This window comes from Microtus pennsylvanicus, chromosome 8, assembly GCF_037038515.1.
Source record: "Microtus pennsylvanicus isolate mMicPen1 chromosome 8, mMicPen1.hap1, whole genome shotgun sequence".
Taxonomy (NCBI): Eukaryota; Metazoa; Chordata; class Mammalia; order Rodentia; family Cricetidae; genus Microtus; species Microtus pennsylvanicus.
In genome coordinates this window covers 25,669,024-25,691,689 of record NC_134586.1, presented here as the reverse complement: position 1 = coordinate 25,691,689, position 22,666 = coordinate 25,669,024, and the positions used below count along the sequence as shown (strand labels likewise).

The 22,666-nt window shown below is 50.3% G+C and overlaps 1 protein-coding gene across 8 annotated transcripts in view; it reads right to left on the bottom strand.

The window, feature by feature from the left end:
* Iqsec3 (IQ motif and Sec7 domain ArfGEF 3) overlaps positions 1 to 20,204 on the bottom strand; it is a 102,300-nt gene extending 82,096 nt beyond the window's left edge. For 5 of the 8 annotated variants that reach the window (XR_012911582.1, XR_012911583.1, XM_075982874.1 and 2 more), the window contains exon 1: positions 19,528 to 20,204. Coding sequence is in view for 3 of the 8 variants with exons in the window: in XM_075982874.1 (XP_075838989.1) it covers positions 19,528 to 20,057 (530 nt within the window). In the remaining 5 variants the exon portion in view is untranslated. The remainder of the gene's footprint in view (positions 1 to 19,527) is intronic. The other 3 variants (XR_012911584.1, XM_075982877.1, XM_075982878.1) reach the window with 3 other exon arrangements.
* Between the last annotated feature and the right edge of the window lie 2,462 nt (positions 20,205 to 22,666).

The following is a 22,666-nucleotide window of genomic DNA, read 5'->3' as shown; positions in this document are numbered from 1 at the left end:
GCCTGCATCTCCTGCTGGCCTTCAAGGTCAGTAGTATCCTAGGCTGTTTTGTTTTGGCACATAAACTTGCTTATGCCTCCCATCATAAACCCCTGATTTCCCTACTAATAAAATCCTTTCTTCCTCAGCCAGCTCCCAGAAGTGTCCGTGCTAAGGGAGCCTCCTTGTGCTTTGCTCTCTTGCCCACATGCTGGACTCTGGGTCTCCCTCAGACCCACAGCACTACCTCCCCAGGGAGATTCCCGAATATCTTATTGCCCAAATGAGAGAACTTTCCAGTTCCCAGTGGACTCAGCTCTGGCAGGAATCGGGGGTCAAAGACTCCCAGGGGCATCCTCCATTTATGGTTTCTTTCCTTGGTAGAGAAGTGAACTATTTTGTTTGCTGCTCTTTTAGAAAAAAATGGTAATAAGAGATTACCAGCACCCTGCTTGGAGGAAGTCCAAACTGCTGTTACACCGAGAGGCCCATGAAGAAAGGACCCACCAAGCAGCCTCATCTGCCAGCCATTTGATGACCAACCTAAAGATGAGGTGTGAGGCCCCAGGAAGGCCTCTCCAATGCCTGCTATGTGGAGCGGAAAAGACCTGTCTCCAATGAGCCCTGGGCATGTTGCAGATTTCTTAGTGAAGTAGATTGCATGCTGAGTTTGGGGGCTGGGTTGTAAGATACCCTTCTCACAGCATGAGCGTGGCTGTGTGCCTCCAATCCCTCCAGCTCCTCTATGTGATGCTGTGAGGGAACCCCTCATTCACAGGGAAAACGACTTCACAGGGGCCTCAGCTCAAATCAGAGAAGAAGGCAGAGTTCCCAGAACAGCAGTCTGACGGAGATTTGGGGAGACCTGTCTTCAGATCCTGTCTTTTTCCTGCGATGTCTTTGGACTGGCAAGCAGATTCTCAGACCTCTTTCAGCCCGTGTTGCTCAGCTGTTTAAGAGATCCAGAAGCACGTACCTGTGAGCTCTCAGCAGCTCTCCTGATTACTAACAGGCAGCAACACCCAGCTTTTCCTGGCGCATTTGCTGGGGTTTATATGCATCTCACAGCTCCCTGCACTAGAATGAGCTTTCTGGAACCACTCCTGTGGCCAATTCATTTCTACATCCAGTACAGGACATGGCCTGGCACAGGACAGAACAGCCGCTACTTGTCACCGAATCCATAAATAAATTCTGGTTCCCGAGGGGCTGGAAAGCAAGGGGGAATCAAGCGTGTACACACACAAAACACACATACATGCAAATGAAGGCACTGGTGCATGCCATAGACATATGGGTCTATTCATCACTGCCGCCCCAGGTGCAAGGTATACAATCCCTTTCCATCTATCATCTCAGAATAACCCTCACTTCATATCCATCTGGAAGGCTTTGGGGAGATTCCCTCAGAACAGAAAGTCAGTTTGCAAGCTGAATGGGCCAGAAGGCTTCAATTCCTTTTCCTTCTCCACTCCAGCTACTGAAAGGCCAGAGTTCATGCTGCCTTCTCTCCTTCTGCTTTGCAAACCCAGGCAGTTAGTCGTCTGGCTCAAAGTCTGGTTTAACCCGAGTCACATCAGATTGGACAAAGGGCTAGGTGGTCTCCCAGTGCTAGGCTGGCAACACCATGCAAATTACAGAGCTGAGCCTTCAATGAGTCTCACCAGCTTCCCTCAGAAAATAACTTCTTCATTCCCTGGCAGACTGGGAGCCTGGCTGCTGAACAAAGGCGACTCAATAGGGTGGGTTGAGACCATGAAGCCTATGTCAGCTCCACAGGCTGCCTCTCCCAGGTTCCTACGGCTCAACACCAGAGCAGCACAAACCACAGACTCATCCTTCTTCTGCTGTGGCGTGCAGTGTCTCCAGGAATGGTCAGAGCAAGTCTGGTCAACGATGAGGACTGCATTTGTACTGTGTGCCTGTCTCGCAGTCATTTCTGAACGTCCCAAGAGCTCCGTGGCTAATATATACTTAACAGTACAGCCTAGTAAATATATTATGCTAATAACTAGAATTATGCATTGGTGTCATGCAGATGATGGAAAACTAAAGTTAATGGAGGTCAGATGACCTCCCGAGGACCCGCAGCTAAGACTTCATCTGGGCCTCTTGCGTGACTTCACGCTACCTCCGTTGTCCCTTATAGTCCACCGCTCTGCTCCAGGCATGCATAGAGTCGGGGTGAGTGGCATCTGGGCAGTTGAGCATGCCTTCTGTAGTGAAAGCTTTAGAACCAGACAAAAGCCCTGGGCCTCACCCAGCCAACCACCCATCTTTAACTGACCTCTAAGCACTAACTCTGCGCATGGCACACACCCACCTTGTAGGCTCACGGAACACCTAGTTTCTTCTGATGAATCAGCCAACTTGTAACATTCAACACACTTTTGCACACCCACTTGAGTAAACAAGTATCTACACATGCAAGCACATACACAGCCCTTGGTGCACATCCGTGGTCCCTTTCCTTAAACACGTTCCTAACTTCACGCTCACATTCAGGGTGCTCATAAAAATGCAGGGTTTTTATCTAAACTTCTTGCTCCACAAACCTATGCATGCACAGGAAGCATATCCGCGCACACACTCATTCTTGGACATGCAGACACACATGTACACATTTTTACATGTGTGCACTGTAGGTACACACATACCATGAACAGGTAACCCTGCATGCTTGTACTCTGAGGTCCAACCAAGGATGATCTGTCAGCTACATGAGCCCTCCCGACCATACAGACAATGGACACAAAGTCCTGTGGTGACCTGTAAACCACCATCCTGCGACTACATCTGGATGGCATTTCCCAGTCCTGTAGCCTAGTCCTGCCTGGCATGATAGAGATGAGCAGGTCAATGGCCAAGTTCACAGCTACGACAACATGAACAACTGTCATATGGGCATGGCGCCATTAGTTCTTTTGTCCCTGAACACTGGTTTATGTACCAGACTAGGCTTTGTCTGGGGAAGAGAGAATCTTGCCTAGGACAGGGATGGCTGCATCAGGATTTAACAGGCTACAGCTTGTGTGAGGAGACAGAGGATGGCTCTTTTTCTTTTCTTCTATGGTCTTCGGTAGGTCACCCTAATCTGTCAATCAAATCCTACCTCTGTGGAATAGGGATAATGGTGCATCCCCATATGTAGATAAATGCAGCAATAAATGCCCATAAATGGCATGCACCACAGACATTAAGTATACTGGATGGAATATGGAATAGCAGTGAGTGGTCTCTCTATTTGGCTCTTAGCCCTTGGGTTGTTTAATGTGCTAGTGGTTGACATCATCCCTCTGCTCAGGATCCCCTTGACTTCCCATGAGTCTCAGCCCAACCAGCTTCTCTGGAAAGCCCTTTCTGTCCGCAGCTTCGCCCACCATCCTTGCTATCACCTATCTAGGTCTCCCTACCCTCCTTCCCTTCTTGTCCTCTTAGAACACCTGATTCCCTATGGCCCCAGGGTCTTTGCGTCGACTTCTCTCCCTATAGAAAGGTGTTTGTGCAAATTCAAGCCCAGGCATCCCAACTCTGGCAACCAAGCTCGGCCCCTGTTTTCTACTGGTTTTAATTTTTCTCTGCTCAAATGTCATCTCCCCAGGGAGGTCTTGCCTGTCGCAACTCTCCTCCAAGTCACCCTTTTACTTTCCTTGCCGTTCTTAGGAGCTTAGATGGCACAGTCACGAGTTTCCCCACTGTGTTGTCTATCTCCTCCCTGTGAGGAGACGCATACAAACACAATGGCAGAGCTTTTGATTTGCCGGTAAGGCCCCAGGACCAGTGATGGCAGCAAAGCCTGGCACGCAGGAGGCACTCAACAGATATGGTCCACGTTAGCAGAGACCTGACTCCTCCCCAAGGAGCATCAATACAATTGGCTATCCCCAGCAGAAACACCCACCATTCCCTCTCTCCACTCCCCTCGCCTATGCAGCCATGCCCTGGGTTTCTAGTCTTGTTCTGTGCAGCGTGAGCATGCCGTGCTGGAGTGTGAGCTGGCAAAGGATTGCACTGGGCTGATCTAGCCTAACGGTTTGTAAGCAGAGAGGGGCATCAGAATCTGAGGGCTTATTCTGAAGCCCTGATGGCCGCCCCACTTCTACCACCACTCCCTTGGGACCATGTCCAGGACAGACACCTGGGCAGTTGCATTTGCCAAAATCTTCTCTGGGAAACGTGGATGCCTGTGACTGCAGTCATCCACCGGAGGCAGGGGAGAAGAGGCTGCGAACAGCACAGAGCTGCTGCTGCTGCCTGGGTTTCGATCTGAAGAGCAACCCCATGTGGCTTGGGTTGTGGAATGGAGCCTACTCATTATGTTTTACTAGGACATATTGAGAGAAAGTCTGTAGGGCATTCACACAGTGCCCACCCCGCGGTAAGAGCATGGTAAGTGCATGCTCGCATTTCCTGTGCACTTACAGTGATTAAACAATTATTTTCCTCCGGGAATCTTTGCTGATTGTCTTGCGGGGCTTTGGTTAAGAGTTTTCCTGCAGTGGGTGGCCAGTATGTGATGCTGGCTGGCATGCTGCTGAATGGAGCCTGCTTTCCTCCATTGTAAAGAACAGCCCCCCTGAATCACCCCAATTTTCACCACTCTTCACGACAAAATTCATCAAAGAGATTTCTTCATTTGCTTTATGCAATCCTCTACGTTCTATCTTCTTTTATACTTCTCACTGGGGAAACTTCAAACACCGCTGGCTAATCTATATCCCTATATTTTTTTGTGGAATATTTTTTAAACAAACCCCAGAAATAATATCACTTTATTCAGCATGTATTTCTAACAGGTAAGAACTTTTAAAAGATATAATAACAGTATCATTATCACACCTACGTAAATTAACGGTACTTCTCTAATCTATGCTAAAACCTTGTCTGCATGTAAATTTCCCTGGTTGCCTTAAAAATGTCTTTTTCCAATTGCTTCGTTTAAACCAGGGAATCAGGTCCACACGTTGGGTTTAACCTTTTCTCTGAAGCCCCTTCCTTTCCTCCCTCAAGCCTACACTAATTCGGCTTTCCACCACTCTCCCCTTTTCAAGGTCACAATTGATTAAATATTGCTGAAGGCATTGGGCATGGGCATGCTGGACACTGTCCTGCTGGGCACGGGCATGCCCACAGTGACAGCCTCTGCTGCAATTCCTGGGGTTTGCCAAGCGCATCTCAGTTCCTACCTACACTTCCCAGTACAGGTGTGTCAGGGCTCTACCTCCTCCCCTTCTCATCACTTATCGGTGTTGTTCAGTCTCAAAGACTGAAAAGCTGTCTGAAGTTTCTGTTTCTAGCCCACACAGAGGCCCACTCAACATCCCCCTGCAAGTGTCTGCCGGACCTCTCGACCTTCACCTGTCTGAATCTCAACACCTGTCCTCCGGTGACTTTGGCTCAGCTCTTGAGCTTCCCTCTCATCCCCAACCTCTCTCCCTCTTCCTCTCTCTCTCTGAGGTTGCACTGTCATTTGGAGCAACAGGGTAGGAGAGTTATTAACGCCAGAGACAGTGCTGTGGGGCTCTGAAGATGTATCAGTTCCTCCAGATCGAGTGAGGTTTGCTTTCCTAAGGTTTCTGAGGAAAGGGAAGGATCCAATGCCACACAGGCAGTAGGCGACTCAAGAGACTACAGCAAGGTTGCCTGTGATTCCCCTCCCTCCCCAGGCCACCCATTCTGACCTCAGAGTCCCAGCAGGAGTGCCTGGAGAGGAGCTGCAGGGGGCTTGGCCAGATCTGTAGACAATGACTCCTGTTGACTGCCGCTGTGTCCCCTCAGTCTTAGCTACTGCTCTCCTTGGATTTTTGCCACGCTCCTGCCTAAACTCCCAGCTTCTGTCTTCTCCTCTTCTTCGATGTTTTCTCAGCTCAGCATTCAAAGTTCCTTTGAAGGGTTCTTCACTCAAAATCATCGCATGGGTGCATTTTTCTTAATACTTCACAACAGGCCTTAATTCTCTGGACAAGAAACACGAGTCTTGATGGCAGGAGAGCTCTGAATTATGTGGACCACACTGGGCACTGCTGGATGCTCCACAGGGCCCTGGCTCACTCAAGGTTGGCAGAGACGTATCTTCCAGCAAGTCTGCCAGCCCTTTGAGTTCTGGAATGTCCCGATGAATTTCCAGACTGCCTGGCGGACTGGAATCCCAGTCGAGACTCTCTTCCCAGATCCTCTACAACCCTGCATCCTCCAGACCTCCCTCCCTACACTCCACTGTCATGGTGGGTCTTGACAACACAGTCTAGGTTCACCTGGGAAGGGAGTTTCAGTGATGGATTGTCTGGGTCAGATTGGCCTCAGTGGTGGTTTGAGAGAAAATGGCTCCCAACGGAGTGGCACTATTAAGAGTACCACTATGTGGCCTCGTTGGAGGAAGTGTGTCACTGTGGGGGTAGACTCTGAGGTCTCTTTTGCTCAAGCTTCCCTCAGTATGACTGTCAGTTGACTTCCTGTTGCCTCTGAGTCAAGATGTTAAGACTCTCGGCTCCATTAGCACATCTGCCTGCATGCCACCACGCTCCCGCCGTGCTCCCCGCCATGATGATAATGCACAGAACCTCTGAAACTGTATATGAGCCTCCTCAATGAAATGCTTTTCTTTATAAGAGTTGCTGTGTTCATGGTGTCTCTTCACAGCACTCAAAACCTGACAGAGACAACAGGTGAGGGATCGCCATGACTTCCCACCTCAGGTCAAGGTGGAAAGACCCACTGTTGGGTGGCACCTTTCCCTAGGCGGAGGATTTTGAACTCTGTGAGACTGGGCAAGGGGAGCTAAACACAAGTGTATGTGTGCTGACGATTCATTTCTCTCTGCTTCTTGACTGTGGGTGGAATGTCAAGGGTGGCTGCTTGCTGTCTGGCCTTCCCATAATGGTGAACTGTAACCTGAACCGTGGCTAAAATAAACTCTGTCTCTGCTAAGCTGCTTTGGCCATGGTGTTCTTATCACAGCATCAGAGACTAAGACACTTTGCTCCTTGTGTGCCTAGGTCTCGTCTAGCAGAAACCACCACACTGTCTTAGTCTGGGCTGTACCACAAGGAGCACAGAAGCTACATCCTCTCCTCCAGGTGTTTATTCAGAGCCTCTCTTGCCCATGGGGGCTTCCCAGTATCTGTTCCTAACCCACATTTCTTACCACCCAAGTCTTCTTCTCTGCTTGCCTTTGCTCGAGAGTTGTTAACTCATTCAGCTACACTGAGCTTTTATCATTTTATTTGGGGGACCAGAAAGCTTCCTGGAAGGGTCTGGGAATTTTCTGTATCCCCATGCCTGGAGTAGTACTGGAACTTTGTGGACACTTAGGAAGTGTGAAGGGATGAATACAGACAGCGTGGAAATGTCTTTCTAGAGAGGGAAGCTACTTTCTGTGAGACCTTTGTTTGCATTCTTAGCTCAGTTCAGGAAGACCTTTTGAAGGAGGTGCTTTAGGAGTGGGCTTCAGGCTGCTTGCGAGGTTAGATCATCCCATAACTTCCCCAACCTTGACAGCAAAGAGAGCCCAAGAGAACAAAAGCATGCTAAGCCAGAGTTTTCTTCCCCCCCTGAGAAACATTCTCCTTGGATCTTCAACCGCAATTTACCAATGTTCCTAGCATGGGAGGGCATTGCAAATGGAGCCGCTCAGTAATGTCTGCCTTGTCTCCCAACCCTCTCACTAACAAGAAAGCACACCCCAAATAACTACCCAGAGGCAGGCTGCCCAGAACCTGCCATCCAAAATGACCAGTGGGCACCGAGGAACCTAGATTCATGGCCATGCAATGCTCACAGCACCTACTGAAGACAGCTCTTTTGATACCAAATATGGGGGAAAAAATCTAAGCGCAGAAAAGCAGCTATTTACTCTAATCTGTGTAAAAAGAATGATGTGCAAGTGAGTGCTTGGCTTTACCCACAAAATCAGCTGAAAGGTAAGAAAATTGCTTGCACTGGCTGCTGGAGGGGGGAGGTAAGGTGAGAGGGGGTAAGTGGTTGTGTTATAAAGTGGTGAGGGAGAGGGGGGATACTCCATCAAACCCTGTGTATACATCTTAACTTTTTTCCTCTTTCAATGTGGTATGTATTTGAAAAGAACAAACTGAAAACAATTAAAGGACATAATGAGATTTGATGAAACAGATCAACAGGGCTGTGTGAAGTCCAAGCATTGGTGGTGATGGTGATGGGGCAAGCGCTTCTTGCACAAGTAAAGGTGGCTGGAAGCTAGAGAGTGCACACACTGGCGCTTCCGAGGAGTCGGAAGGCTCCTGTTTGCAGCAAAGGGCTGGGAAAGTCAGTGGGTGCCCAGGCCTGCTGCCCAAGTTTAGTATTCCCAGACCATGTGACATTGTGAGCAGCTGAGGAGGCTGCTCGTGCCTAAGCTGTGTGCGCCTGTACCCCGGCTTCCAGGCTTGCTTCCAGGCTTGCTCAGTGCTTTGTAGTGGAGCGTGACGTGACTGAAGTCAGTCATCTCAAAGTCACGTGCAGCCAGAAGTTCGAGGATGGACTCAGTCGGAAAGAGGAGAGCGATGGTTTGGAACCAGGGGTGAGCGAGGTGGGCTGGAAGGCACAGTGAGGATGGAATACGATGGACTCAAATATTTGAGGGAGTCCGGCTCTGAGCCTGTCCTAGATTATTCCGGGATGGAAACAAGCACTTCCTAAATTCTACCGACTACCAGGAAGTGCCCCACCGCATTGGGAGTCCTCACTCCCTGGCTGGCCTGCCACTTTCTCGCCACTCCTCTCCCAAAGGGAAATACCAAGGCTGTGCCCAGTTAGTCACCCGGTCAAGATTCAGACTCCACCCTGCATCCTGGTCACCTAACAGCTTAGGCCCAGCCAGGACGTTCTTTGGAATTCTAGCACTGCAGATAGACCAAAGCCAAATACAGGAAGAAGGTTGGGACTCTTTTGCAGGTGTGTTGGGTTGGATATAAGAAGCCTGTGTGTGTGTGTGTGTGTGTGTGTGTGTGTGTGTGTGTGTGTGTGTGTGTGCCGAACAGAAATCAACTTTTGTGGCACCATCCTCATCCAAGGCCCCGTCAACTCCACCTTCATTTCCCTTTCTCCAAAGAGAATCCCCAGGCAGACCTGGGCAAGGCCTCAGGAGGCCAGGAAAAGGGTGCCCTCAGCAGCGGGTGCCCAGTGCAGGCCACCATGCAGTGGTGGGAAGTGTGGACTGTGAAGGGGTGTAGAGTGAGTGTGGGGCGGGGTGGGGTGTAGAGATGAGTGTGCGGAGAGGTGGGGTGTGGAGGTGGGTGGGGGATGGGGCAGGGGCTGGGCACAGGGAGGGGAGGACACGGCTTCTCCCACGCGTGTGACTCAGCAGCGGGCGCGCGCGTGAGTGCGCGCGGGATGGCAGAGGCGCGCGGCTTTCCCGAGCCTGGGGTGCCCGCCCCCGTGCGGAAGCGTGACGCCTCTGGCGCTTAGAGGGGGCGCGTGGGCTGGGAGATCCAAGCTGATCATCAGCAATTCGCCAGCCGCCCACACTCCGTCCTCCGCTTTCGCCCCCAACTGGGAGTCCCTGGAGTCTATGGAGAAGGAAGGACTTTCCCCAGGCTGGCGATGGGGGCCTTCCCTAGGCTGGGGAGGGAGGCCGCTTGCCTGTAGAGCCCCCTCCTGCTGCTCCTTAGATTTAAGCCTTGATGGCCACAGGGGACCCAGTGGAAATTTCCAGGGTAATTAGTTCTAAAAGGCTCTTCAGGGATTTCCCCTTCATCCAGCCCTCTGCCCTCCGAGGCTCAACTGCCTCAGTCCCCCTACTCCCAGAGTTTCCTTCTCAGGGTCTTGAGATGTCTTTCCAACAATCCACAGAGTAAGGGCCCTTTCTTTCACTGCTCTTGGTAAGCTGAGGGTACAAGCCAAGGGCAGAAATGATTGGCCCAGTGGAATAAGAGGAAAGTCAAGGTCCAGGAGGGGTTGCTGCTAGGTTGTAATTGGGTCTGTGAGGGACAACTGGCATCAGCATAGTCTTGGCTCTAGGGCCAGAATCCAGTTGCTTAAAAGGATAATGCCTGTCCCTGCCTCCCCAAGTCCTGGGGGTCAGAAGGAAGATGAGGATGTAGTGCGTGCGTGTGTGTGTGTGTGTGTGTGTGTGTGTGTGTGTGTGTGTGTGTTATGAGTAGCATGGAATAGTCAGGGCTGCAGGGCCTCTTGTGTGCAGAGGCTCTCTGCAAGGGAAATCCTGATGCTAGACCCAACCCAGCAATTCCCAACTGCTTAGCAGGTTTTGTTTCTGCTGTTTTTTAAATAATCATTGTGTTACATTTTAGGACTGATTGAAAATTGTGGTGGATGGGAACCATTCATGGAGGAAGAAATTGCAGAGCTCCCCGCCTGTGCCAGGGACGGGAGTACATTCCCGGCTGCTGGAAGCAGGAGGATGATTTGACCTGGCAAATCCAAGCAGAGGCAGCTGGTGCCAGGCTCTGGCCACTGGACAGCGAGCCGCAAGAGTCTGCAGAGAAAACCACTGCAGATTCTCTCCGCTGCACTTCGCTGTGCTGGAGCATGGAAGCTCAGAATCTCCAGAGAACTCCTGGGGCGCAGCTCAGCTGCAGCACTACCTAGTTTCTAGGGGGCCTTCCTCCCAGGGGTTCACTTTTCGGGGGGCCTAGGAGTCCTGCCTTTCCCAGATAGAATACCGGTGACAGCGGGATGGGTATGGAGGTCTAATGGCAGGATTACAGAGGTGAGACAGGAATTCTTTTCAGCCAGCTAAGAGAGGTGAAGCTTGCCACGAAGAGAAGGAAAAAACCAAAAACAAAACTGGCATTCTAATAGTATGGATTGACCAAACAGACCTCACTGGGGGTAGGGGTGAGGAGGGGGAGGTGATCTGTCTCACTGCTAGGCCTGCATAGGCCTGGATACCTCCGAGCCCATTTCAGTAATGTACTCACTTAGCATCACAAACACACCCACACCCTCCATCGGGATCTTAACATCACTCAGGAAATGTTGCAAGAAATGCTTGGCAGGGCTAGAAGATAGGTAGCTTGGGGGCTGGTTCCTTTTGTTTCCTGGGCAGAATGGTGAGCCCCCTCCCATCTCCTAACTCCGTTCTCCCTCTGCTTTCCTCCCTCTCGCTGGGGCTAAGGATGGAACCTAAAGCTAGCTTCCTGTGTGCCTTCTACCCTGCGCAGCATTGCCAGCCTTGTTTTTCTCCCAGAGATAAGGCTATGGTTCAGGACCACATCCTGTAGTCACGTTTCTGCTGCTCTTTCATCTCGCCAGGGGTACGTGTGTGACTAAGACATTCATCAGAACATCTTCTCATTCTTTGTGTTTAGTGCATTTCCTCGGCTAGGACTAGTCAGAGGCTGGGACTGGAGGGAGAGGTGAACTCTCCTTGTTCATAGATAGGAACAGAGGGTTCCATTCTTCTGCTGTCTGTCCACTGTTCTCCTCACTTGGATACCAGCCCCAAATGCTGAGTTCCCAGGTCTTCTCTGCACATGCTCAGATGAGGGAAGGTAAGCTCGGTGCTGTTGGGCTAATGGTGAACTACAGGGAGAGGGAGTTGTCTTCTGGTCAGCTCTTCTGCAGCCTTGACACCGTCCCCTTCTCTCTACCCACTCCAGAATCCAAGAGCCCTCTTGGCTGTATGGACACTGGCCTTATCTGTCTGTCTGTCTGTCTACTTATCACCCAGCATTCCTTCATCAGGTACTAAGCTCTGCTGTCATCTCCCGCATCTTTGAGGTCATGGACCATCAAACCCTGCGGCTGGCAGTCCGTGCTTCCTCCTTTATAGCAATGCCTGATGTAGCCATGGGGTATTTTGCCACCCCAAACATTATCTCAAGATCTTTGAAAAGAGCAAAAGATTTCCCAGCACCCGGATGTTTCTTCAGTCTTTCCTTTGCTTTTTAAGCAAAGATGAAGCTCACAAGGGAGCTCTTCTCTATAACCCAAATAACAGCAGCTTTTCTATGTTTCCATACAACTCCCCTGGTGGGTGAGCTCTATGCCCTCTTCCCTGCAAGGGGTTTCAATTAAAAAATTAGTGGAAATAAGGATACAGTAAGAGTCTCAACAATCTCCTCCTGGGTCCTTCATGTCCCTGAGCCTCCTGCCCTAGTCTTCAGTCAACCAGTGCTGTGGGGTAGCCTCCTCTTCTGGCAAGCACTAACCTGGAATTGTCCACAAACATGTCTCTATGTGGAAGTGGGGAAAGACTGATAAAGCTGTGTGGATGGTTTTGATCCTCTCCTGGAAATGGTGTTTTTGCCAAAAGAGATAACCTTGAAGTACTCAGCACAATCTCTGTGGAATTGTGGCATAGGGAAGATAGCCTGGAGGGTGACAGTGGACCCCCCATCCCCCAGCCCTCTGAACCTGGGTAGGTAGCTGCAGATTTGCTCCTGAGAAGATGGAACCATCCTGAAGGGTCTTCTGATCCATCACCATGGAGTCAGAGGAACAGGATGAGGAGTTAGAAGAACAGGAGCTCTAAGCCTAGTCTTAAAATAACTCGTTTGGAAGCCCAGTCATTCCCCCCCAAACCCTGCCAGACTGGACCATGTGGCCTTAAAGCATCCTTCTAGAGCTGACATTTGCTTGAGTTCCCAGAGGGGTTCATGAAATCCTTATGGAAAAGATGGCAGCACAGAGTACAGGGACTTTCTCTGGGAAGGGACTTAGGAAGGATGCCTGCAGACCCTCTGTCCATAGCAGCCCGCCATGGGAAGGCCAGGTACCACTCAGTACAGCATTGCTTTTGGTTACATAACCCTCCTGATCCTAGCAAGGAACATCAGCAAGAGAGCCTGCTCCCAGAACCCCAACACACAGACACACCTCTGCCAATGGTGGCTTTGTAGCCACTATCACCTGGGAGAATCTGAGAAACTCTCTTCCTTTTCATGTGTTTCCTTTTTTCCAAAAGTGTCTCATTTAAGAATAATTTCAGAAAGAAGACTCATATCCTTTACGACTGGTCTGAGATAATAGTGGCCCTTCAGTCCCCTCCCACTATTTAGTGTCACATGGGCCTCTTCTCCTTTTGGTCTCTCCCTGCATCCTTTCCACCTCTGCGGGCGCTGCCTAGTGAAGGCCCCCTTTCAACCCCAGCAGGAGCAGTCTGCAGAAGGGACGGACTCACCCGTCTGCTTTATATGAACGTGGAAGGTGTTTACCAGTTGTACTCAGTTCTCCTCACCGGCTACTGCTGTCCCTGGCAGGTCACTGTGTCTTTTCCTTGAGGACACCGTGACTTCTCATTTTAGAAAAAATGTCACAGAGTTCCTTCTTCTCACCATAGGGCATGGTGATAACTCACATGTCCCTGAGATCCTTAAGAGAAGGGCAAATGATTTTAAAGTACTGCAAAAGAGCATGCAGTTGGAGACATATTTTCTCGCTGTGACGCTGTCACCGCTCATAGAGATCACAGGCCATGGTGGCTTTGCCCTGCCTGGCTGCCTGACAAGGTCAAGCCGACAGTCCCAGCTCACAGCCCCAGCTCAGGACTAGCTTGGATGCATGACGTCTGGTAGTAGAGGAGGGAAAGAGCAAGGGACACGTGTCCAAAGTGACCTAACAGACCAGACCTGCGTGGATTCCATCTACTGCTGCTCTCTGAGAGTAGACGATCCGCTTATCTTCCCTCGGTCTTGGTTTCTTTATATGCTGAAATACTGTGTTGTATTAAGTGTTCAATAAGAGACCAGTGTCATGCTGAATAAGGGACAGTGCAGTCTTAAACTTCACAGCAACTCCTCCCTTTCCTGCATGCAAAACTGCACTGAAAGCAGGGACCAGCTGAGGTCAGCTGGTCAGTGCTAAGACAGGACCCCCGCCCAGGTGGGCCTCTGAGATCCCAGGTTCTCGGACTCCTAGACCTTAAATGGGTGCTGCCCTGTTTTCCTGGAGCTCTTTGTGGCTGAGAACTCCAGCTTGTCCTCTCGCTTCACTCATAGCTCTGAGGGTCTGCAGAACCTGAAGTGAAGCCATCTGTTCGTCCCCAACCCCCTGCACAGCTCCTGTAGGGACCTGTACTCCATGCTTTTCTAGAGAAGCAGAAAGTGACTGCAGTGTCCTGACTTGGAAGCCTGCCAGAGTGTCCCCAGGATCTCTTAGCAAGCTGCTGCCATCCAATGTCCTGGACCGTGGAGTTGATGTCCAGACTGCTGTGGGAAAAAAATGTTCTGACTTCCCAATAAGGGAAGTTAGTGTAAAAAAATCTCTATATGGGATTTAAATTTAAGAATTGGATCTCCATTTAGAACTTGGCCCCAGCTATGGGTCCTTGCTTACTCTTCTTTTCCAAGCAACACCCCTTACCTTTCCTCCCCACCGAATCTGTCTCCATTTCCTTCCCAGAAAGTGGCCTTTGGGACTCAGGCTCTGTCTCCATTTCCTTCCTAGGAAGTGACCTTTGGGACTCGGACTCTGTCTCCCTTTCCTCCCCAGGAAGAGACCTTTGGGATGCAGGAGCACAGATACTTGCTGAGTGAGCATTACCAACTGCTATGCTTCTTGCTCAGGCTGGGAACGAGAGGAACCTGTGCCAGGATGCTTCTGTGGGGCTGTGTGATGTTACCTGTGTTACGGGAAGGGCGGGGAGTGAGGAGAGGGAGATGCACGCATGGGGGCATGGAGGGTGTGTCGACAGATGCTAAGGAATGGGGGGTGGGGAGGCGTGTCGCCTGATGCATGGGGGCATGTGGAGCGTGTCGCCTGATGCATGGGGGAATGTGGAGCGTGTCACCTGATGCATGGGGACATGGGGGGCATGTCGCCTGATGCTTGGGGGCATGTGGAGCGTGTCACCTGATGCATGGGGACATGGGGGGGGCGTGTCGCCTGATGCTTGGGGGCATGTGGAGCGTGTCACCTGATGCATGGGGACATGGGGGGCATGTCGCCTGATGCTTGGGGGCATGTGGAGCGTGTCACCTGATGCATGGGGACATGGGGGTGCGTGTCGCCTGATGCATGGGGGCATGTGGGGCGTGTCACCTGATGCATGGGGACATGGGGGGCATGTCGCCTGATGCTTGGGGGCATGTGGAGCGTGTCACCTGATGCATGGGGACATGGGGGGGCGTGTCGCCTGATGCATGGGGGCATGTGGGGCGTGTCACCTGATGCATGGGGGCATGGGGGCGTGTCACCTGATGCATGTCACCAGAGGCTAAGGAATGGCTTGAGTGTCTACAACTGTTTTGTTTTTGTTTTTCTTCCCTGGCAGGAAGAGGATAAGTTTGGGCTTTTTCAAAGGTCTGGGCAGCAAATCTTTATAAAGATCTACTGTGTGCCATATTCTGGGAATAAGCAAAAGGATTCACTCCCTCCTCTAGTGACCCTTCCTCTGACCCCACTTTCTGACTAATTTGTGGATGTGTATAGACAGATGAGTGAGCTTGGGCAACTAGGCATTCTAGATACAAGACATGTTGAGACTGTCCATACCCACGGGCATGGCTCAGGCAGATACGTCCAGCCAGAGGCGGAAATGTCTGCATGCGACACAGATGTCTCCAGGACTGAATCTGCTAGACAATTTTCTTTCTGTCTGTCCTTGGCTCTTGCTGTTTTCTGACATGAATTCTCACCTCTAGCCAAAAAACTCTTCCCCCTGGTTCCAAATCTCTGTGTGCCCATTTCTTTTACTTTAATGTTTGAAGAAAGGATGGCTCTAGGCAGCTGCAGTATGCTCACACCTGCTTAAATGTTTCTAGATGTTTTTTGCTATATGTCAAGTAAGGACCACTTCCTTCCTTCCCGTCTCTCCACAGCACAGAATTCAGGCTTTTCAACAGACCGAACATCTGATGCACTTAGCTCACTGATGGCTAGCTTCATGTTGGCTAGCTTCCAGGGTGAGCTAGCCAGACACTGCCACCTTCAGGCAGACCACCCTCACTCAGCAGTAGAGATCTCCGCTTCGGTCAGCATCCTAGACAACTGTGATTGAAAGACGTATGTCATTTAGCCATCCCCACATCTAAGGTCTGGAGATGACTCAAGGCTTTCATGTAGTGCTAGCGAATGAAGCTCGGCGCTAGAACATACACTTAGCGTGCTAGCATGTACAAAGCCATGGGTTCAATCTCCATTGGGAGAAGGAAATGGGGAAAAAAGAGAGGGGGGTGAAGAAGAAAGAAGGAAAGTAATAAAGAAGGGCAAGATTGCTCCAGGAAGGTGAGGGAGGAAGAGACAAAGCCATAGTAAGTACTCAGGTTCCTGTACTTTTACCCTGAATTGGGGATCTTGGAGTGAAAGCTGAATTTGAAATACAATGCCCAAATCTTATCTTGAAGTCAGTAATCGCCTGCCTCTGGGGCTGGAGATGCAGGCAAGCTCAAGGATTCCCAACTAAACAAGTGGCTGAGTAGGTGGGCAAGTGTGCTGTGACAGAAGCTGCAGCCATGAAGTCATCTTAGGGTCATGTACATCCTTGCAAGGGGTCTTTTCCAGGTCAGGTTAATGCCTGGCTCCAGCCAGGGAAAAGATAATAATCAATTCCGTAGCTACTGGGAGCCTTGATTGAAAAAACAAAGAGGAAGGATCTGTGTTTGCTGCTTTCATTAAGCAGCATAAACAGTAGGGGCTCCTGCTTAGCAGGAGCGGGAAGCGGGCAGAGAAAGGATGTTAACCCCTAGGGTTTCTGTTACATGGCTGTGCTCACCCGCCTCCGCCTCCGTACTGCTGCTTTCTTAGCCAGGATCCCAAGGCTGGCCCCTTTGTGTGTCCCCCAGCTGAAGGAGGGAGAGAGACCAGGCTGCACACTCATCTTCATCAGATGGCCACTAAATGATCCATCATTTCCTAGGTCCTGAGCTCCTTGTTCTCCCAGGGTTGGGCGAGGAGAGGAGTTGAGGGACTATATGGCTGGTGTGGTGTGCATGTGCGTGTATGCACGCACATGTGCATGTTGTAGATGGTACCTAACAATGCCTCGCCCTTTGAACCATTTGTCCATCTGTAGCCACCTACCTAGAGCCACGTTCTTCTGTAATGAGGACCGAGAGGAAAAAGCAAAGCTTTGCAGAAAAATTATGATCTGAAATCCTCTCTTGCATCCCTTCCTCCTCTGCATGGTAGAGAACTGGCTTAGCAGAAGCATGGGGGAAAAGACCAAGTAGGTCCCCACCTTTTACATGGAGCTCTCTCTCTCTCTCTCTCTCTCTCTCTCTCTCTCTCTCTCTCTCTCTCTCTCTCTCTCTCTCTCTGCCTGCTGGCTACATCTAGTCCTGCCCTGTGGAATACGGGATGCACATTCAGAATAGGTCCACTGGTAGAGGGTAGAGTGGGCTAAACACCCAGGGATCAACAGTGACTCACTCCCGAGTTCTACAGGGAAATGTCGATTAAGTCAGGCTAAAACATGGGAGAAGAAATGGGATCCCAGGGGCCTCCGGCTCTCCAAGGTATGAGTTATTTTGCAAAGAAGGGAAGAAAGTTGAGAGGTAAGTATGTTCTCACTCGAAGTTTCTGGGTATCTAGGCCTGGGGATAAGGGGAAAGGCTGGAGATACTGGAGAAAGTGAGAAGCGCATGGTACCATGAGCCCCTCAGTGCCTGGCACAGCTTCCCAGGTAAAAGGTGCCCAGAAGCTTCTACTCCCCTCCATCATGCTGGTTGGTTTTTATTTTTGCCCCATGGGAAGCAGAAGCAGGGCAGGGAAGATGGAGAGAGAAAGACGTCACATGGTATTGGCATGTGAGGCTGGAAAGGAATCCAGGTGATCCCTCAACCTCTGGATGCCTAGCAGGAACATCCGCATGGAAGGTATGAGCTCTCTAGGACCCCTTGGGGGCTACAGAGAAGCCTTTATCCCAGAACAAGATCTTCCACCAATCCTTCGTGATCACAGCTTCCCAGCGAGATGCAAAGAAAGTGAGAATGTAGCAGGAGAGAAGCAAGACACCAGATGTCATGAGGAGAGAATTCAGGTGGAGAATCCTAATGCCAGGCTGCTATGGCTGCCCCCAAGGAAAGTGAGGTGGAATTGTTCCCTCTATTAGGAGAAAGGGCTATAGAATGTCTTGGAAGAGTGTTGTCCTTAGCTGAGATGTGGGTGTTGAGCAAAAACTGCCTTGCTGTTTTTCATGCCAGAAAAGAAAGTCATAAAACTGAATGACAAATAGGCCGCGGAGAATTTTCTCGGGGTTTGCATCAGATGTGTTGGGTCTATCAAGCGGGGTTATCCTAGCTCTCCACCCCTGGGATCCTGCGCTCTGGTCAAACCTACCCTGTGATGGAGCATGTCTGACCCACCTTCTTCACAGCGATGGGAGAGACAGTGAGGTAAGGGGCAGAGAAAAGGTGAGCTCTTAAGAAATGCGGCCAATCTTCACCAGTGTCTTCCAGACATAAATCCCATGTGAGCCGAGTAGAGGTGAGGTGCTCAGCTTTCCTCACTCTGCCCCTCCCTCTCCTGTAGCATCACATCATCAGGGTCAGTGGTGACCAGGTACTGATTGCCACAGGGCTGTTCTTTCCTCCCTGTCTAATCAGAGAAGTAACACTGACAGAATTGTCAAGCTTCCCTAATACAGAGGATAAAACATTCCAGCCCCCTTCATCTCTTCCTCCCACGTTCTTATTCCAGGGACTTCACGAGTGAAAAAAAAATCTCCAGGCCTTAGACTGCCTGGAGACAATTAACATTTGCCCTGGAATCCAAGATGAGGTTTCCAAATAACCAAAGAGAAACAGGTCTTGCCATAAGTAGCCACAACAGAAATTTACAGAGGGATTGAATTCATGGAACTGTTGCCCAGCTGTCTCCATTCTCACTGTTCCCTTCCCATGACTGCCAATCACCCCGCACCCCTGTGTGCTCTTGAGTCAGGGACGAGCTCCAGCCAGGTAAGTCCTGAAGCTGTAACAGAGGCACCCACAAGTCTGGAAGGTTGTTTCTGTGTTCCCCTTTGGCACTGCAGGGACACAGAATGAAGATGCTCACTTGGGTCAGAAGGGAGAAAGCGTCCCCAAGTGAGCTACTCCTGGCTTTGACTCTCACTGCATCAGATAAAGAACCACCTCTTTCGCCTGGGCAGCGCTGTCTCCCACCCTTCATCTCCCTGTATCTGGCTCCCTTTCCCTGTTCCCTGCTGTCCTTCAGCCTTATCCTCATTGCTCTAATCCTCGTTGCTGGACCTCAGCCCCTTTGAAGCTCTTAACCATCCTCCAGATCAAGCCTGCCTTCTTGGCACCTCACTCTTTATTTAAACAGTTGTACTATGCAAACTCCCTTCTGAATTTTCCTAGCTTAAATCGTCCAATGGTCCCTTGGCTTAATTTTTACCCCCATCTTTCTCAACTTTATCCCGTTAATTCCTAGAAGTTACCAATATCCCCAATCAGTTTAAGCCCACGTCTCTCATTCTTTGCCCCAAAGATGGTCTAGATACTTCCTTTTGCTCCAACCACCACAAACCCTCAAACACGGATCTCAAACCCTTCCTGCGGGGATCTCCTTGACACGTTCCTACGCAAGGCATCTTCACTGCTTTACTTAACATTACCCCAGTCCTTCGCTCTTACATGCTGGTTTCCCCTCCTCACACCCACTTGCTTCTCCCACCTCCTCTTCCCCACTCACTCGGGTCTCCTGCTCAGGACGCCCTTGCCGAGGGCGGCGGGGGATGTGTGCTGAAGCAGGGCTCCGGCGGAAGCGCAACAACTCGGGGGACGCTCCTTCTCCTTGTCGGCTGCGGCCCCGGGTGCCACCGGGTGCTGGTGGGGCGACTGGGGAGCCTGAGCCCTGCCTCCGGGCTGGGGCTGCGCCAGGAGCTGTCCGTGGTGCTGAAGCGGCGGCTCCGGCGTGGCGAGTGTGAGCTGTCCGTGGTCCTGGAGAGGCTCCTGGGCCGCAGTGGCGGCCGGAGTGGTGGTTGTAGGAGCAGGCAGTGGGGCGGACGGCGGGGGGACGAGCCCGGGCGGAGGTTGGGCTTGCAGCAGCTGCTGATGTTCCCACAGGCTGCGGTTCTCCGCGCTCAGCTCGTCTAGACGCCGCTCCAGCTCATCGATGCGCTGGCGCTGGGTGTGGATGAGACTTTGCTGGTTCTGCACGATGGCCGTAAGCTCCTTGAGGTAGAGCACGGCGCGCACCGGGTTCTCCAGCAGGCTCTCCATGCCGCCCGCCGCCGCCTGCGCCCTGCCTGCGCCTGCCTCGGCGGGCGGCGAGGTGCGTGAGCGCGCAGGAGCCCAGCAATCCGGGCGGGCGGTCGGCGGCCTCCTTCCCTCTCTCGCTTTCTCTCTCTCTCTCCCCCTCCCCTTCCCACCGCCGCCTGCGCGTCACCGCCACACAGGCATTTGCACACGCACTGAGGGGCGGACCCGGCGCCAGGACCCACCTCCCACCTCTGGGCTTCGTGAGGAACTCTGCTTTCTGCCCGGCGGGGAGCAGAAGAGGGAGGCGAGTGAGGAGCAGCGGGGAAGAGGCTGGGCCTGGAGGGATACTCCATGAGAACCCAGGAAAAAGAACAGTTCTACCGGTGAGGAAGGAACAGCCAACGCAAGCAGCAGTGCTGGGAAAGTGCGATGGGACCAAGAAAAAGAAAAAAGGAAACTGCAAGAGAAAGAGGAAGAATAAAGGGAGGCGGGTACAGAGGAAGATAGAAATCTAGGCACCGGGCTCTAAAAGGTCACAATATTTTTTTCCTAAGACCTTCTGAGGAGGGGGCACACCCGCCTCTTTGATTCTCAACAATTTGCTTTTAGGGGTGCCCTGGAACAGAACAGTCGAGAGACTCCAGAAAACACGTGTGTCTGTTGTTTAGTTCTGCCAGGGGTGAATTAAGGCAGGAAGGCTGCTCATGAAGGATTTTCTCTGGAAATGGCATCTCATGGCTCTTCGTACTAGAACAGAAACGGAACAGAGCGGGGCCTCTGAGGCCACTGTTTCCAGCACCTTTTGAAGCAACCATTCCGTTAGGCACCTAGGAAACCCTCGCAATTCGTAAACGCTGGACAAGGAGACAGTATAATGATAATGCTAGACCAGGGTAGGTTTGCTGGCTTCTTGCAGTTAACGAACAGTGGACCAAAGAGGCGATAGTTAATTCTGAAACGTGGCAATAAGACAGAGTTGTGACCAGAGCATTGTCAAAGTCACCAGTCTGAGCTTGGAAGAGTTAACATTTGAGGAGTGAAGGGTTTTTCTGGAAGCTCAGAGATGTGAATCAACATGAAATGATCTGTTCACAGTCTTTGCATATAAACACCCACTTAATACAGCATCATATTAGGTCAGCCAGGAAGAAAATTAAGGCAGAAAGGCGGCTGCTAGTGCTGGATTTTCTCTAGAAATGAGGTCTCAGGGCACTTGGAGTCATAATTCATATGCAACAATCTGTACTCATTCTGGCTACACAGTTCAGTGGATTTTGACACTGTACACCAACCATTCATCATTACAAGCAAAACTGCTATGTGTAATAAGTGCCCCTTCACTCTGTTCAACATCTTGTCCCCCGCCCCAACTAAGCAAACGTCTGCTTCCTCTAACACATTAGTCTTACCTGGAATTTAATATTATTGAAATTAGATAATGTATACTTGCTGTGTCTGATGTGTTTGAGGTCCATCCATTCTGTAACAAGTACCATTAATTTATTGTTATTGCAGAGTGATTAACAGCAGATACAGCACAATCATTTCTCCTGTCTACCTGCTGATACTGTTGGTAGACATTTTGGTGGTTTAGCACGTTTATTTTAGGAAATAAAAGTTTGTTGATTGTACTTCAAAGGGAAAAGGGCTGGGTAGTATCAGGAACACCTTTACCAACAGATGCTTGCCTCGATAGTATAGAATCAGCTGCTATCATTATTAAAGGGCAGGTGGACACATGTTTTTGAATGTTTTGCAAAGAGTACAAATCTGGAATTGAAATTCTTGGATTGCCAGTGCAGGTTTAGCTTTGGAAGAAACTTCTAATCTTTTCATGGTGGCTGCCTTTGTTCTCAGCACCAGGGAAGAGCTCTCTGGTATTTCTCTTTGCTGGAGTTTCTTTGTCCCAGGTTGACTTTTATTTTCTTTCAGCGCTAACAAACACGGTGCCAGGGTCCTTGGCTTGCATTTTCTGATGACCATTTTTATTCCCATTATGACTCAAGAGACAGGGAAAAGCAGAAACAATGTGAACAACAGGGAAGCGGAATTCACAGGCAGAGTTTTGAACAGCTGCACTACGTATGTTTAAGGATTTAAAGAAATATGTAAACACAATGAAGCAAGAAATGTGATTTAACAAAAATAACTAAATGGGATTTACAGGCAGTTTTCTCCTCTCGGAATGTAATATCTGAAATGAAATTTGTCCTGGCTGGGATTCCCAGCAGATATAGACTACAGCAGGTCCAAGCATCAGTGAGATCAAACATAAACTATCTAAATTGCCTAATGTTCCTTGATAGGTCACTGAGTCTCTGGTGTCATTTTTTTTTTCAGTTTTTTAATTTTCTATGTTACAGTTTGAAGATTCAACTGTATAAATTCCATCTATTTCTTTTCTAATAATGTCTTTTCAAATTTGCTCTTGGTTGTCTAGGCTTGTTTTTTCCCATACTTATCATGTCTCTGCACATATGAGGCAATTTTTTACATTTTGATTGTGATTTTGCTAAGTCCATATTTTGTTGTCTTTCTTTTAAGAACACTGGCCATTGTTCTAGCATATAGATATGTCCATTGGGTTTTGAGTTTGGTAGGATGATGGCCACTCTATGGCTGAGGGCTGA